The sequence below is a fragment of the Tetrao urogallus genome, assembly GCF_951394365.1.
Source record: "Tetrao urogallus genome assembly, chromosome: 25".
Lineage (NCBI taxonomy): Eukaryota > Metazoa > Chordata > Aves > Galliformes > Phasianidae > Tetrao > Tetrao urogallus.
This window is the reverse complement of record NC_136838.1, coordinates 297,737-311,829: the sequence shown is the minus strand read 5'-3', so window position 1 is coordinate 311,829 and position 14,093 is coordinate 297,737. Positions and strand designations below refer to the sequence as shown.

At 59.6% G+C, this 14,093-nt stretch overlaps 2 protein-coding genes across 2 annotated transcripts; both read left to right on the top strand.

Annotated features, from left to right (window-relative positions):
• Window positions 1-4,798: 4,798 nt before the first annotated feature.
• On the top strand, window positions 4,799-5,511 carry LOC306955334 (protein MANBAL-like; the record flags this gene model as incomplete). Its single annotated transcript, XM_079546602.1, has 2 exons — window positions 4,799-4,948; window positions 5,404-5,511. The coding sequence occupies 2 exons, from the start codon at window positions 4,799-4,801 to the stop codon at window positions 5,509-5,511; spliced, it is 258 nt and encodes an 85-aa protein (XP_079402728.1).
• A 4,793-nt stretch (window positions 5,512-10,304) lies between these two features.
• On the top strand, window positions 10,305-11,017 carry LOC306955375 (protein MANBAL-like; the record flags this gene model as incomplete). Its single annotated transcript, XM_079546648.1, has 2 exons — window positions 10,305-10,454; window positions 10,910-11,017. 2 exons carry the CDS (start codon window positions 10,305-10,307, stop codon window positions 11,015-11,017), a joined length of 258 nt encoding a protein of 85 aa, XP_079402774.1.
• Window positions 11,018-14,093: the final 3,076 nt, after the last annotated feature.

The following is a 14,093-nucleotide window of genomic DNA, read 5'->3' as shown; positions in this document are numbered from 1 at the left end:
GGGCTTGAGCGATAAGCCTCAAAGGCCAAAGGAAGCAGCGGGAATGCTTGCTGAGAGGTGCTGCAAAGGCAGCGGACTGTACGTCTGGTTTTGTGGCGTGGCCGTGCTTTCCCTTGCCCAGACATTGGAGAGGAACTGAGGAAGCTGGAAGGGCTTCTGATGCGTGACAAACAAATCGGACTTTGCCTGTGCGGGATTTCATGTCTGGCAAGAGCTGGGGACGCTGCGTTCCTTCAGGGTCCTTCAGCTCGATAGCTGTTTCAGAATGTTGATGATGAGGTGAACTTACCGCATGTGGCTGGTCACGAGCGGTATCCAGGCTATTTTATTGTCTGTTGACATATCTACAAAAGGCAACCCAAATCCCTTAGTTTAAAATAAAAGGGAAACAAACCTGTTACACCTGGTGCTGCCTCTTTCAGTAGCTGGTCAAAACATGCCTGGCTTGGGCTGGCAGCGGCAGGGCGATGAACCGGCCGGCTTCACGTCCCTCCCTGGAGATGGAGCTGCTTTTCCCGCGTTTCCATGTTGGTCTTGCCAAGTGGTGGCCTTTCAGCCAAAGCGTAACTGCTAGCGAAGAGTGTGAGCATCAGCTTGCTCTGTGAGGACTGAGAGAAAGAAAAGGAGAGGAAGCAGCGCGCGAGGAAGAAAGGTGTCCCTGCACTCAGCCCCTTGAGCTCGTCACTCAAGCTTCCCTGGTGGCTTTTTCAGCCTTGTGTAGCACTGACTGTTCCTGCTTGCCCTGGGAAGGCCAGCTGCAGCTGCGGGCAGCCGTGGCCTGCACGTCAGCCTCCCGTTGAGCCGCGAGGAGTTCAAGTGCGGGTGGGCTGGTGTGAAGAGCAGCGCTGGGAGTGGGGCAGGAGGAGAGGGCAGCGGGAGGGCTGCAGGTGAGCGCGCCTTGGGCCCAGAGCTCAGGCGTGAGCCGGGAGGGCAGCGAGCCGTGCTGCGCTGCTTCAGCTGCAATGGCTTTGAGCGCGTCATGGGCAGCGCCGCGTGTTGAGCGTCTGGGTGCTGCGAGGGCACCTTGCTGAGCCGGAGCCCGAGAGAGGAGAGGAGAGCAGAGGCCGCACGTCAAGAGTGTCTGCCTGCCATTTTGGCTTGGCGCGTTGGCGTCTTCCTCCTTCCACGAAGGAGCCTGCACGGTGCACTGGGTCCAGCGTGCTACACGGCACTGTCTTCTGCTGCCTGCCTGCCTGCCCGCCTGCCTGCTGCACTGCTGGAGAGGAAAGAGCGGATTGTCGGGCTGCGTGCAGCCAAGGAGCTGGCTGCAAAGGAGGGAAACGGAGTATTGAGGAGCGGTTAGTGCGTGTTAGGTTTGGGTGTGGATGCAGCGGGGGCCGAGTCACCTCCATCAGCTCCTCGGGGCTGGGGCCGAGCCCGGTGCGTGGGGCTGCGCTGCCTGCAGGAGGGCTGCGGGGCTGGGGCAGTGGTGTGGGTGCAGCACATGGGGCCGTGAGAGGGCGTGCAGCAGGGAGGGCGTTGGGCCCGAGCCGCGCTCGTGTTTGTCGCAGCGCAGGGGCTGCAGGGGATGCCAGGAGAGCAGAGCAGAGCGGGGAGAGCCGGGCTGTATGAAGGCCAGGGCATGAAGTCTTCCCTTGGCAGCTACGGAGCTGCTGGGCTTTTCCCCCAAGTCTTCAGACTGTGGGGTGATAAGGTTCCGCAGCAAAGCCAGCCGGGCCCTCCTGATACCTGGGGGTTAGGAAAGGGCAAAACAAATCAGAGTCTTCCAAGAGCACAAAGCAGTGAAGCACAGCACAAGCCATTTATTGCCTGCGTAGGTGATCTTCTCCAGGCATGTCCATTGGAGATGTGCAGAGTGCGTGTGGACAGAAAGCAAACGGAAGGGAGGGGAGGGGAGGAGGAGAAAGTAAGAAATGAAAGGAAAGGAAAAGGGAAATGTGAAGGGGAAGAGAGAAAGAGAAAAGGAAAGGAAGAGAAAAGAGAAGCGAGGCAAAGAAAAGAAAAGAAAAGAAAGGCAAAGGAAAGCAAAAGGGGGAAAAGGGAAAAGGAAGAAAAGGAGAAGACGAGTTGCATGCCGCCGGCGCCACCCGAGGGGAATCCGGCAGCGGACCCCCCCAGCTGCCCGTCCCCCTCGTCCAGGCCCCGGGCCGCCCCCAGGCCGCCCTTAGCACCGTGACGCCGCAGGCGGTTGGTAGGGCCGGGGCAGGAAGTGCTTCGTGCCGGCGGAGAGCACTTCCGGGGCAGCGCGGCATGGCGGCGGCGGGCCGGTGAGCGGGGCCGGGAGGAGCGGGCTGTGTGCTGGGAACGGGGTCGGGCCTCGGTGCGGGGGCATGGGGCATGGAGGGGCGCTCGGGGGAGGAGCTGGCGGTGCTGCCGGCACGCAGAGGCGATGCGTGCGGCGCCGGCGAGTGCTGCGGGGTCGGGGGGCAGCTTCCTCTCAGGGAAGGCCGTGCGAGTGCGGAGCTTTGTTGGTGTTTCGGGTGTGTGAAGGAGGAGGCCCCGTAGGGCCTAGTTGTAGGCAGCAAAGCCCGGGCGGGCAGTGGAGCAAGGCGCGTGGGTGCTGTGTTGGCCGGAGGGCGCGGAGCTGGAAGAAGGTTTGTGAAGATGTGCTTCCTGTGGACGTCCCTTCTCGGGACGAGCCAGGGCTGCCGTCGTGTGTGATTGTGTTTGTTGCTTGGGAGAACTGGTGCCTTAGTAGAGTGGGGGGAGGGAGAGGGAGAGGGAGATTTTCAGACTGCCATCAGTCAGGAGCACGGCACGTTTCTGCCTGCTTTGCTCATGCTGTTGTGCGGGTCCCCGCGAAGCATCGGTGAGCCAGGGTGGCCCCGTGTGTGTGTGCCAGCATTGTGCGCGGATGTGGAATGGAGTCAGAGTGATTGTAGTGAAAATGCAGCTGGCCGTATTTATGGTAGGGAATGGTTGAATCCCCAGCCGTGAGGCGCAAGAAGAGGCGCTGGATGCTAAGGTGGAAAGCGGAGCTTGTGTGTGCCAGGAGGCAGGCGTGGTGAGGTGCGCTTTGGAGCCTGCTGTTGTTGGCGCTGGGCTCGGGAGGCCCCTGAACATGGCGCTGTGTGCTGCGTGTCCCAGCCCCAACAGATTCGCGTGTGGAAGAAGGGAGAGGATGAAGGAGGCCGAGGGCCCTTTTCTCGGGGCCGGCTCCTCTGTGGCCTCTTGCTTGCCGGAGAGAAGGGCTGCCCGCTGGGCACAGGGAGCGCCTTCTAGCTGCCGTCCCGTGCCCTGTCCTCCAGCTCCCTCCTCATGCTATGTGGAACGCCATTGCCAGCAGTGCGGCTGCCATTTTAGAACCTTCGCCGCATCACAGCCGTCACCTTGGTCACCGCTGCCCCGGCCAACACACTCGCCTCTGTGAGCTCTGGCAGCCATGTCAGGAGCAAAGAGAGCGAGGGGCGAAGCTTGCCCTATTTCCAATAGGAAGGGAGAGCTGGGGGCCCCAGTAGCGAAGAGGAGGAGGGGGGCCGCCTTGACCATCAAGCGGAGGAGGAAGGAGAAGAGAGTGCGTTTGCATCGCGCCTGGACCAGCGCTGTGACCACCTCCGTGGAGCCCATGGAGGTGGATCCACCTCTGGATGAGCCCATGGAGGTGGATCCACCTCCAGAGGAGCCCATGGAGGTGGATCCGCCTGCGGCACAGCTGGCCTGGCACCACACCACCGTGCCAGGCCCCGCATCGGCGCCATCACAGCTCCACCGCCGCTGGTCCAGGCGCTCGGCTCCTTACCCGCTGCGCGGCCCCCGCCCCCAGCATTAGCTGGGTGGCATGAGTTACCATCTGCTCCTCCTCCGAGCCTCCTCTGGAGCCAATTCTGCGGGCCCCCAGCTCCATCTTCACTCTGTTATGTCCCCGTCCCTGGTTTGCTTGTTGATTTTAGTGTTAAGTTTAGTGTTAGTGTTAGGAGTAGGTTATTGTTCACGTTCTAGTGTTAGGAGTAGGTTATTGTTCATATTTTAGAGTTAGGCATAGGTTACTTGTAGTCTTTTAGTGTTAGGCATAGGTTCCTGTTCTTATGTTAGAGTTAGGCATAGGTTACTTGTAGTGTTTTAGTGTTAGGCATAGGTTCCTGTTCATACTTGACAGTTAGGGGTAGATTGCTCGTGTCAAGTGGAAGTGAGCAGCGCTCACTCGGTAAGCACACGCCTGATTGATGGTCCGAAGACATGAGTGCGAGTGCCGTGAGCACGGAGGCCCGATGGCATCTTGGATTAATTGAATTTCCAGCTTGTGACTTTTGTGTTGCAGACCGTCGAGGAGCAGAGTGTGAGTGGCTGCGACATTGCGCTGGGCCTCAGGAGAACAGTGTGTGACTGTGTCTCGAGCATCCTGCGTGGCCGTTGCCAGGTAGGTGTGCCTTCCTTTGCAGTAAGCAGTGCTTAGGCGTGAGCCCAGCTCATCCCCCTGTCCTCAGCAGATGGGCTTTCTGCGTGCTTTATTGCTGTGCTTGGTGCCGTACGGCACAGCAGCAGCAGCAAGGCCGTGAACACGTACGTTCCCAGGTAGATGCAAATGTGCGACTGCTGGTATGAATAATATTGTTGTTAGTGTTCATGAGACAGTGGTCGTGCATGTGCGATCAAGCTCAGGGAGAAGTTGATTCTTGCCTGTTCAGCTCTTGCTGAAATGCAAGTTTGGCGTCCCTCCTTGTGGTTGGGTCGGAAGACCAAGGATATCTTGAGAGCACGTCTCTGAGTCAGGCTGGGAGTTTTTGCTAGCAGGAAGTCACACCGTCGGGGCGCACGAATGGAATGATGGCTCTCGATGATTTCCCCCTTGTAGAAAGCAGCCTCCTGGAGAGCAGCAGAGCAGCAGGCTGTGTGCGCTATGGCCGCTGAGCTGCATTTCTCGCCCCCTGAGACCCCTGAGCCCACGCTGATGGAGAACGTGCTGCGCTACGGCCTCTTCTTTGGAGCCGTTTTCCAGCTTGTGTGCGTGTGGGCCATAATCCTGCCAGTTTCCAAGTGCCCAGAGACAGTAAGTAGCGCTCTGTTTGATAGAGGTTGATAGAAATGCAGAGGAAATGGGCTGGGAGGGAACAAGCTGGAGCCGTTGCCTACGGTAGCGCGCCCCGGCATTGCTGAGAGTGCGGCAGTTTGTTCTGTGCTTCCTTTGGCGTGCGTGCTGTTCCTGGTGGCACGCCAGGAGCCTGGAGGTGCAAGCTCATCTTACCGTGCTGCTGCTGCTGTGAGCGCCAGGCAGGGCGCCCCCCTGTGCAGGGACTGCCTTGCGGGAAAGGCCTGTAGACTGTAGGTTACGTGGGATTTTTGGGAAGAAGACAGAGGTGGAGTTTCTGTTGTGCCCTGATGTCAGGAAGGCAATTTGCAGCACTGGCACCCAGAGCTGCCCAGTCAGGTGACTTGAGCTCCCAAAGCGAGCTGTGGGGCAATTGTCAGAAAGTTCCCTGACTGTTTGTGAATTGATTCCTGTAGGACTGGGACGGCTTGGAGTCTAAGACTTGGGAGACGGTGAAGAAACCAAAGGCAAGTGCTGCACAGCTAAGCAAGAAAGCCAAGAAGGAAAGCAAAAAGAAACGGTGAGGGCTTGAGCGATAAGCCTCAAAGGCCAAAGGAAGCAGCGGGAATGCTTGCTGAGAGGTGCTGCAAAGGCAGCGGACTGTACGTCTGGTTTTGTGGCGTGGCCGTGCTTTCCCTTGCCCGGACATTGGAGAGGAACTGAGGAAGCTGGAAGGGCTTCTGATGCGTGACAAACAAATCAGACTTTGCCTGTGCGGGATTTCATGTCTGGCAAGAGCTGGGGACGCTGCGTTCCTTCAGGGTCCTTCAGCTCGATAGCTGTTTCAGAATGTTGATGATGAGGTGAACTTACCGCATGTGGCTGGTCACGAGCGGTATCCAGGCTATTTTATTGTCTGTTGACATATCTACAAAAGGCAACCCAAATCCCTTAGTTTAAAATAAAAGGGAAACAAACCTGTTACACCTGGTGCTGCCTCTTTCAGTAGCTGGTCAAAACATGCCTGGCTTGGGCTGGCAGCGGCAGGGCGATGAACCGGCCGGCTTCACGTCCCTCCCTGGAGATGGAGCTGCTTTTCCCGCGTTTCCATGTTGGTCTTGCCAAGTGGTGGCCTTTCAGCCAAAGCGTAACTGCTAGCGAAGAGTGTGAGCATCAGCTTGCTCTGTGAGGACTGAGAGAAAGAAAAGGAGAGGAAGCAGCGCGCGAGGAAGAAAGGTGTCCCTGCACTCAGCCCCTTGAGCTCGTCACTCAAGCTTCCCTGGTGGCTTTTTCAGCCTTGTGTAGCACTGACTGTTCCTGCTTGCCCTGGGAAGGCCAGCTGCAGCTGCGGGCAGCCGTGGCCTGCACGTCAGCCTCCCGTTGAGCCGCGAGGAGTTCAAGTGCGGGTGGGCTGGTGTGAAGAGCAGCGCTGGGAGTGGGGCAGGAGGAGAGGGCAGCGGGAGGGCTGCAGGTGAGCGCGCCTTGGGCCCAGAGCTCAGGCGTGAGCCGGGAGGGCAGCGAGCCGTGCTGCGCTGCTTCAGCTGCAATGGCTTTGAGCGCGTCATGGGCAGCGCCGCGTGTTGAGCGTCTGGGTGCTGCGAGGGCACCTTGCTGAGCCGGAGCCCGAGAGAGGAGAGGAGAGCAGAGGCCGCACGTCAAGAGTGTCTGCCTGCCATTTTGGCTTGGCGCGTTGGCGTCTTCCTCCTTCCACGAAGGAGCCTGCACGGTGCACTGGGTCCAGCGTGCTACACGGCACTGTCTTCTGCTGCCTGCCTGCCTGCCCGCCTGCCTGCTGCACTGCTGGAGAGGAAAGAGCGGATTGTCGGGCTGCGTGCAGCCAAGGAGCTGGCTGCAAAGGAGGGAAACGGAGTATTGAGGAGCGGTTAGTGCGTGTTAGGTTTGGGTGTGGATGCAGCGGGGGCCGAGTCACCTCCATCAGCTCCTCGGGGCTGGGGCCGAGCCCGGTGCGTGGGGCTGCGCTGCCTGCAGGAGGGCTGCGGGGCTGGGGCAGTGGTGTGGGTGCAGCACATGGGGCCGTGAGAGGGCGTGCAGCAGGGAGGGCGTTGGGCCCGAGCCGCGCTCGTGTTTGTCGCAGCGCAGGGGCTGCAGGGGATGCCAGGAGAGCAGAGCAGAGCGGGGAGAGCCGGGCTGTATGAAGGCCAGGGCATGAAGTCTTCCCTTGGCAGCTACGGAGCTGCTGGGCTTTTCCCCCAAGTCTTCAGACTGTGGGGTGATAAGGTTCCGCAGCAAAGCCAGCCGGGCCCTCCTGATACCTGGGGGTTAGGAAAGGGCAAAACAAATCAGAGTCTTCCAAGAGCACAAAGCAGTGAAGCACAGCACAAGCCATTTATTGCCTGCGTAGGTGATCTTCTCCAGGCATGTCCATTGGAGATGTGCAGAGTGCGTGTGGACAGAAAGCAAACGGAAGGGAGGGGAGGGGAGGAGGAGAAAGTAAGAAATGAAAGGAAAGGAAAAGGGAAATGTGAAGGGGAAGAGAGAAAGAGAAAAGGAAAGGAAGAGAAAAGAGAAGCGAGGCAAAGAAAAGAAAAGAAAGGCAAAGGAAAGCAAAAGGGGGAAAAGGGAAAAGGAAGAAAAGGAGAAGACGAGTTGCATGCCGCCGGCGCCACCCGAGGGGAATCCGGCAGCGGACCCCCCCAGCTGCCCGTCCCCCTCGTCCAGGCCCCGGGCCGCCCCCAGGCCGCCCTTAGCACCGTGACGCCGCAGGCGGTTGGTAGGGCCGGGGCAGGAAGTGCTTCGTGCCGGCGGAGAGCACTTCCGGGGCAGCGCGGCATGGCGGCGGCGGGCCGGTGAGCGGGGCCGGGAGGAGCGGGCTGTGTGCTGGGAACGGGGTCGGGCCTCGGTGCGGGGGCATGGGGCATGGAGGGGCGCTCGGGGGAGGAGCTGGCGGTGCTGCCGGCACGCAGAGGCGATGCGTGCGGCGCCGGCGAGTGCTGCGGGGTCGGGGGGCAGCTTCCTCTCAGGGAAGGCCGTGCGAGTGCGGAGCTTTGTTGGTGTTTCGGGTGTGTGAAGGAGGAGGCCCCGTAGGGCCTAGTTGTAGGCAGCAAAGCCCGGGCGGGCAGTGGAGCAAGGCGCGTGGGTGCTGTGTTGGCCGGAGGGCGCGGAGCTGGAAGAAGGTTTGTGAAGATGTGCTTCCTGTGGACGTCCCTTCTCGGGACGAGCCAGGGCTGCCGTCGTGTGTGATTGTGTTTGTTGCTTGGGAGAACTGGTGCCTTAGTAGAGTGGGGGGAGGGAGAGGGAGAGGGAGATTTTCAGACTGCCATCAGTCAGGAGCACGGCACGTTTCTGCCTGCTTTGCTCATGCTGTTGTGCGGGTCCCCGCGAAGCATCGGTGAGCCAGGGTGGCCCCGTGTGTGTGTGCCAGCATTGTGCGCGGATGTGGAATGGAGTCAGAGTGATTGTAGTGAAAATGCAGCTGGCCGTATTTATGGTAGGGAATGGTTGAATCCCCAGCCGTGAGGCGCAAGAAGAGGCGCTGGATGCTAAGGTGGAAAGCGGAGCTTGTGTGTGCCAGGAGGCAGGCGTGGTGAGGTGCGCTTTGGAGCCTGCTGTTGTTGGCGCTGGGCTCGGGAGGCCCCTGAACATGGCGCTGTGTGCTGCGTGTCCCAGCCCCAACAGATTCGCGTGTGGAAGAAGGGAGAGGATGAAGGAGGCCGAGGGCCCTTTTCTCGGGGCCGGCTCCTCTGTGGCCTCTTGCTTGCCGGAGAGAAGGGCTGCCCGCTGGGCACAGGGAGCGCCTTCTAGCTGCTGTCCCGTGCCCTGTCCTCCAGCCCCCTCCTCATGCTATGTGGAACGCCATTGCCAGCAGTGCGGCTGCCATTTTAGAACCTTCGCCGCATCACAGCCGTCACCTTGGTCACCGCTGCCCCGGCCAACACACTCGCCTCTGTGAGCTCTGGCAGCCATGTCAGGAGCAAAGAGAGCGAGGGGCGAAGCTTGCCCTATTTCCAATAGGAAGGGAGAGCTGGGGGCCCCAGTAGCGAAGAGGAGGAGGGGGGCCGCCTTGACCATCAAGCGGAGGAGGAAGGAGAAGAGAGTGCGTTTGCATCGCGCCTGGACCAGCGCTGTGACCACCTCCGTGGAGCCCATGGAGGTGGATCCACCTCTGGATGAGCCCATGGAGGTGGATCCACCTCCAGAGGAGCCCATGGAGGTGGATCCGCCTGCGGCACAGCTGGCCTGGCACCACACCACCGTGCCAGGCCCCGCATCGGCGCCATCACAGCTCCACCGCCGCTGGTCCAGGCGCTCGGCTCCTTACCCGCTGCGCGGCCCCCGCCCCCAGCATTAGCTGGGTGGCATGAGTTACCATCTGCTCCTCCTCCGAGCCTCCTCTGGAGCCAATTCTGCGGGCCCCCAGCTCCATCTTCACTCTGTTATGTCCCCGTCCCTGGTTTGCTTGTTGATTTTAGTGTTAAGTTTAGTGTTAGTGTTAGGAGTAGGTTATTGTTCACGTTCTAGTGTTAGGAGTAGGTTATTGTTCATATTTTAGAGTTAGGCATAGGTTACTTGTAGTCTTTTAGTGTTAGGCATAGGTTCCTGTTCTTATGTTAGAGTTAGGCATAGGTTACTTGTAGTGTTTTAGTGTTAGGCATAGGTTCCTGTTCATACTTGACAGTTAGGGGTAGATTGCTCGTGTCAAGTGGAAGTGAGCAGCGCTCACTCGGTAAGCACACGCCTGATTGATGGTCCGAAGACATGAGTGCGAGTGCCGTGAGCACGGAGGCCCGATGGCATCTTGGATTAATTGAATTTCCAGCTTGTGACTTTTGTGTTGCAGACCGTCGAGGAGCAGAGTGTGAGTGGCTGCGACATTGCGCTGGGCCTCAGGAGAACAGTGTGTGACTGTGTCTCGAGCATCCTGCGTGGCCGTTGCCAGGTAGGTGTGCCTTCCTTTGCAGTAAGCAGTGCTTAGGCGTGAGCCCAGCTCATCCCCCTGTCCTCAGCAGATGGGCTTTCTGCGTGCTTTATTGCTGTGCTTGGTGCCGTACGGCACAGCAGCAGCAGCAAGGCCGTGAACACGTACGTTCCCAGGTAGATGCGAATGTGCGACTGCTGGTATGAATAATATTGTTGTTAGTGTTCATGAGACAGTGGTCGTGCATGTGCGATCAAGCTCAGGGAGAAGTTGATTCTTGCCTGTTCAGCTCTTGCTGAAATGCAAGTTTGGCGTCCCTCCTTGTGGTTGGGTCGGAAGACCAAGGATATCTTGAGAGCACGTCTCTGAGTCAGGCTGGGAGTTTTTGCTAGCAGGAAGTCACACCGTCGGGGCGCACGAATGGAATGATGGCTCTCGATGATTTCCCCCTTGTAGAAAGCAGCCTCCTGGAGAGCAGCAGAGCAGCAGGCTGTGTGCGCTATGGCCGCTGAGCTGCATTTCTCGCCCCCTGAGACCCCTGAGCCCACGCTGATGGAGAACGTGCTGCGCTACGGCCTCTTCTTTGGAACCGTTTTCCAGCTTGTGTGCGTGTGGGCCATAATCCTGCCAGTTTCCAAGTGCCCAGAGACAGTAAGTAGCGCTCTGTTTGATAGAGGTTGATAGAAATGCAGAGGAAATGGGCTGGGAGGGAACAAGCTGGAGCCGTTGCCTACGGTAGCGCGCCCCGGCATTGCTGAGAGTGCGGCAGTTTGTTCTGTGCTTCCTTTGGCGTGCGTGCTGTTCCTGGTGGCACGCCAGGAGCCTGGAGGTGCAAGCTCATCTTACCGTGCTGCTGCTGCTGTGAGCGCCAGGCAGGGCGCCCCCCTGTGCAGGGACTGCCTTGCGGGAAAGGCCTGTAGACTGTAGGTTACGTGGGATTTTTGGGAAGAAGACAGAGGTGGAGTTTCTGTTGTGCCCTGATGTCAGGAAGGCAATTTGCAGCACTGGCACCCAGAGCTGCCCAGTCAGGTGACTTGAGCTCCCAAAGCGAGCTGTGGGGCAATTGTCAGAAAGTTCCCTGACTGTTTGTGAATTGATTCCTGTAGGACTGGGACGGCTTGGAGTCTAAGACTTGGGAGACGGTGAAGAAACCAAAGGCAAGTGCTGCACAGCTAAGCAAGAAAGCCAAGAAGGAAAGCAAAAAGAAACGGTGAGGGCTTGAGCGATAAGCCTCAAAGGCCAAAGGAAGCAGCGGGAATGCTTGCTGAGAGGTGCTGCAAAGGCAGCGGACTGTACGTCTGGTTTTGTGGCGTGGCCGTGCTTTCCCTTGCCCGGACATTGGAGAGGAACTGAGGAAGCTGGAAGGGCTTCTGATGCGTGACAAACAAATCAGACTTTGCCTGTGCGGGATTTCATGTCTGGCAAGAGCTGGGGACGCTGCGTTCCTTCAGGGTCCTTCAGCTCGATAGCTGTTTCAGAATGTTGATGATGAGGTGAACTTACCGCATGTGGCTGGTCACGAGCGGTATCCAGGCTATTTTATTGTCTGTTGACATATCTACAAAAGGCAACCCAAATCCCTTAGTTTAAAATAAAAGGGAAACAAACCTGTTACACCTGGTGCTGCCTCTTTCAGTAGCTGGTCAAAACATGCCTGGCTTGGGCTGGCAGCGGCAGGGCGATGAACCGGCCGGCTTCACGTCCCTCCCTGGAGATGGAGCTGCTTTTCCCGCGTTTCCATGTTGGTCTTGCCAAGTGGTGGCCTTTCAGCCAAAGCGTAACTGCTAGCGAAGAGTGTGAGCATCAGCTTGCTCTGTGAGGACTGAGAGAAAGAAAAGGAGAGGAAGCAGCGCGCGAGGAAGAAAGGTGTCCCTGCACTCAGCCCCTTGAGCTCGTCACTCAAGCTTCCCTGGTGGCTTTTTCAGCCTTGTGTAGCACTGACTGTTCCTGCTTGCCCTGGGAAGGCCAGCTGCAGCTGCGGGCAGCCGTGGCCTGCACGTCAGCCTCCCGTTGAGCCGCGAGGAGTTCAAGTGCGGGTGGGCTGGTGTGAAGAGCAGCGCTGGGAGTGGGGCAGGAGGAGAGGGCAGCGGGAGGGCTGCAGGTGAGCGCGCCTTGGGCCCAGAGCTCAGGCGTGAGCCGGGAGGGCAGCGAGCCGTGCTGCGCTGCTTCAGCTGCAATGGCTTTGAGCGCGTCATGGGCAGCGCCGCGTGTTGAGCGTCTGGGTGCTGCGAGGGCACCTTGCTGAGCCGGAGCCCGAGAGAGGAGAGGAGAGCAGAGGCCGCACGTCAAGAGTGTCTGCCTGCCATTTTGGCTTGGCGCGTTGGCGTCTTCCTCCTTCCACGAAGGAGCCTGCACGGTGCACTGGGTCCAGCGTGCTACACGGCACTGTCTTCTGCTGCCTGCCTGCCTGCCCGCCTGCCTGCTGCACTGCTGGAGAGGAAAGAGCGGATTGTCGGGCTGCGTGCAGCCAAGGAGCTGGCTGCAAAGGAGGGAAACGGAGTATTGAGGAGCGGTTAGTGCGTGTTAGGTTTGGGTGTGGATGCAGCGGGGGCCGAGTCACCTCCATCAGCTCCTCGGGGCTGGGGCCGAGCCCGGTGCGTGGGGCTGCGCTGCCTGCAGGAGGGCTGCGGGGCTGGGGCAGTGGTGTGGGTGCAGCACATGGGGCCGTGAGAGGGCGTGCAGCAGGGAGGGCGTTGGGCCCGAGCCGCGCTCGTGTTTGTCGCAGCGCAGGGGCTGCAGGGGATGCCAGGAGAGCAGAGCAGAGCGGGGAGAGCCGGGCTGTATGAAGGCCAGGGCATGAAGTCTTCCCTTGGCAGCTACGGAGCTGCTGGGCTTTTCCCCCAAGTCTTCAGACTGTGGGGTGATAAGGTTCCGCAGCAAAGCCAGCCGGGCCCTCCTGATACCTGGGGGTTAGGAAAGGGCAAAACAAATCAGAGTCTTCCAAGAGCACAAAGCAGTGAAGCACAGCACAAGCCATTTATTGCCTGCGTAGGTGATCTTCTCCAGGCATGTCCATTGGAGATGTGCAGAGTGCGTGTGGACAGAAAGCAAACGGAAGGGAGGGGAGGGGAGGAGGAGAAAGTAAGAAATGAAAGGAAAGGAAAAGGGAAATGTGAAGGGGAAGAGAGAAAGAGAAAAGGAAAGGAAGAGAAAAGAGAAGCGAGGCAAAGAAAAGAAAAGAAAAGAAAGGCAAAGGAAAGCAAAAGGGGGAAAAGGGAAAAGGAAGAAAAGGAGAAGACGAGTTGCATGCCGCCGGCGCCACCCGAGGGGAATCCGGCAGCGGACCCCCCCAGCTGCCCGTCCCCCTCGTCCAGGCCCCGGGCCGCCCCCAGGCCGCCCTTAGCACCGTGACGCCGCAGGCGGTTGGTAGGGCCGGGGCAGGAAGTGCTTCGTGCCGGCGGAGAGCACTTCCGGGGCAGCGCGGCATGGCGGCGGCGGGCCGGTGAGCGGGGCCGGGAGGAGCGGGCTGTGTGCTGGGAACGGGGTCGGGCCTCGGTGCGGGGGCATGGGGCATGGAGGGGCGCTCGGGGGAGGAGCTGGCGGTGCTGCCGGCACGCAGAGGCGATGCGTGCGGCGCCGGCGAGTGCTGCGGGGTCGGGGGGCAGCTTCCTCTCAGGGAAGGCCGTGCGAGTGCGGAGCTTTGTTGGTGTTTCGGGTGTGTGAAGGAGGAGGCCCCGTAGGGCCTAGTTGTAGGCAGCAAAGCCCGGGCGGGCAGTGGAGCAAGGCGCGTGGGTGCTGTGTTGGCCGGAGGGCGCGGAGCTGGAAGAAGGTTTGTGAAGATGTGCTTCCTGTGGACGTCCCTTCTCGGGACGAGCCAGGGCTGCCGTCGTGTGTGATTGTGTTTGTTGCTTGGGAGAACTGGTGCCTTAGTAGAGTGGGGGGAGGGAGAGGGAGAGGGAGATTTTCAGACTGCCATCAGTCAGGAGCACGGCACGTTTCTGCCTGCTTTGCTCATGCTGTTGTGCGGGTCCCCGCGAAGCATCGGTGAGCCAGGGTGGCCCCGTGTGTGTGTGCCAGCATTGTGCGCGGATGTGGAATGGAGTCAGAGTGATTGTAGTGAAAATGCAGCTGGCCGTATTTATGGTAGGGAATGGTTGAATCCCCAGCCGTGAGGCGCAAGAAGAGGCGCTGGATGCTAAGGTGGAAAGCGGAGCTTGTGTGTGCCAGGAGGCAGGCGTGGTGAGGTGCGCTTTGGAGCCTGCTGTTGTTGGCGCTGGGCTCGGGAGGCCCCTGAACATGGCGCTGTGTGCTGCGTGTCCCAGCCCCAACAGATTCGCGTGTGGAAGAAGG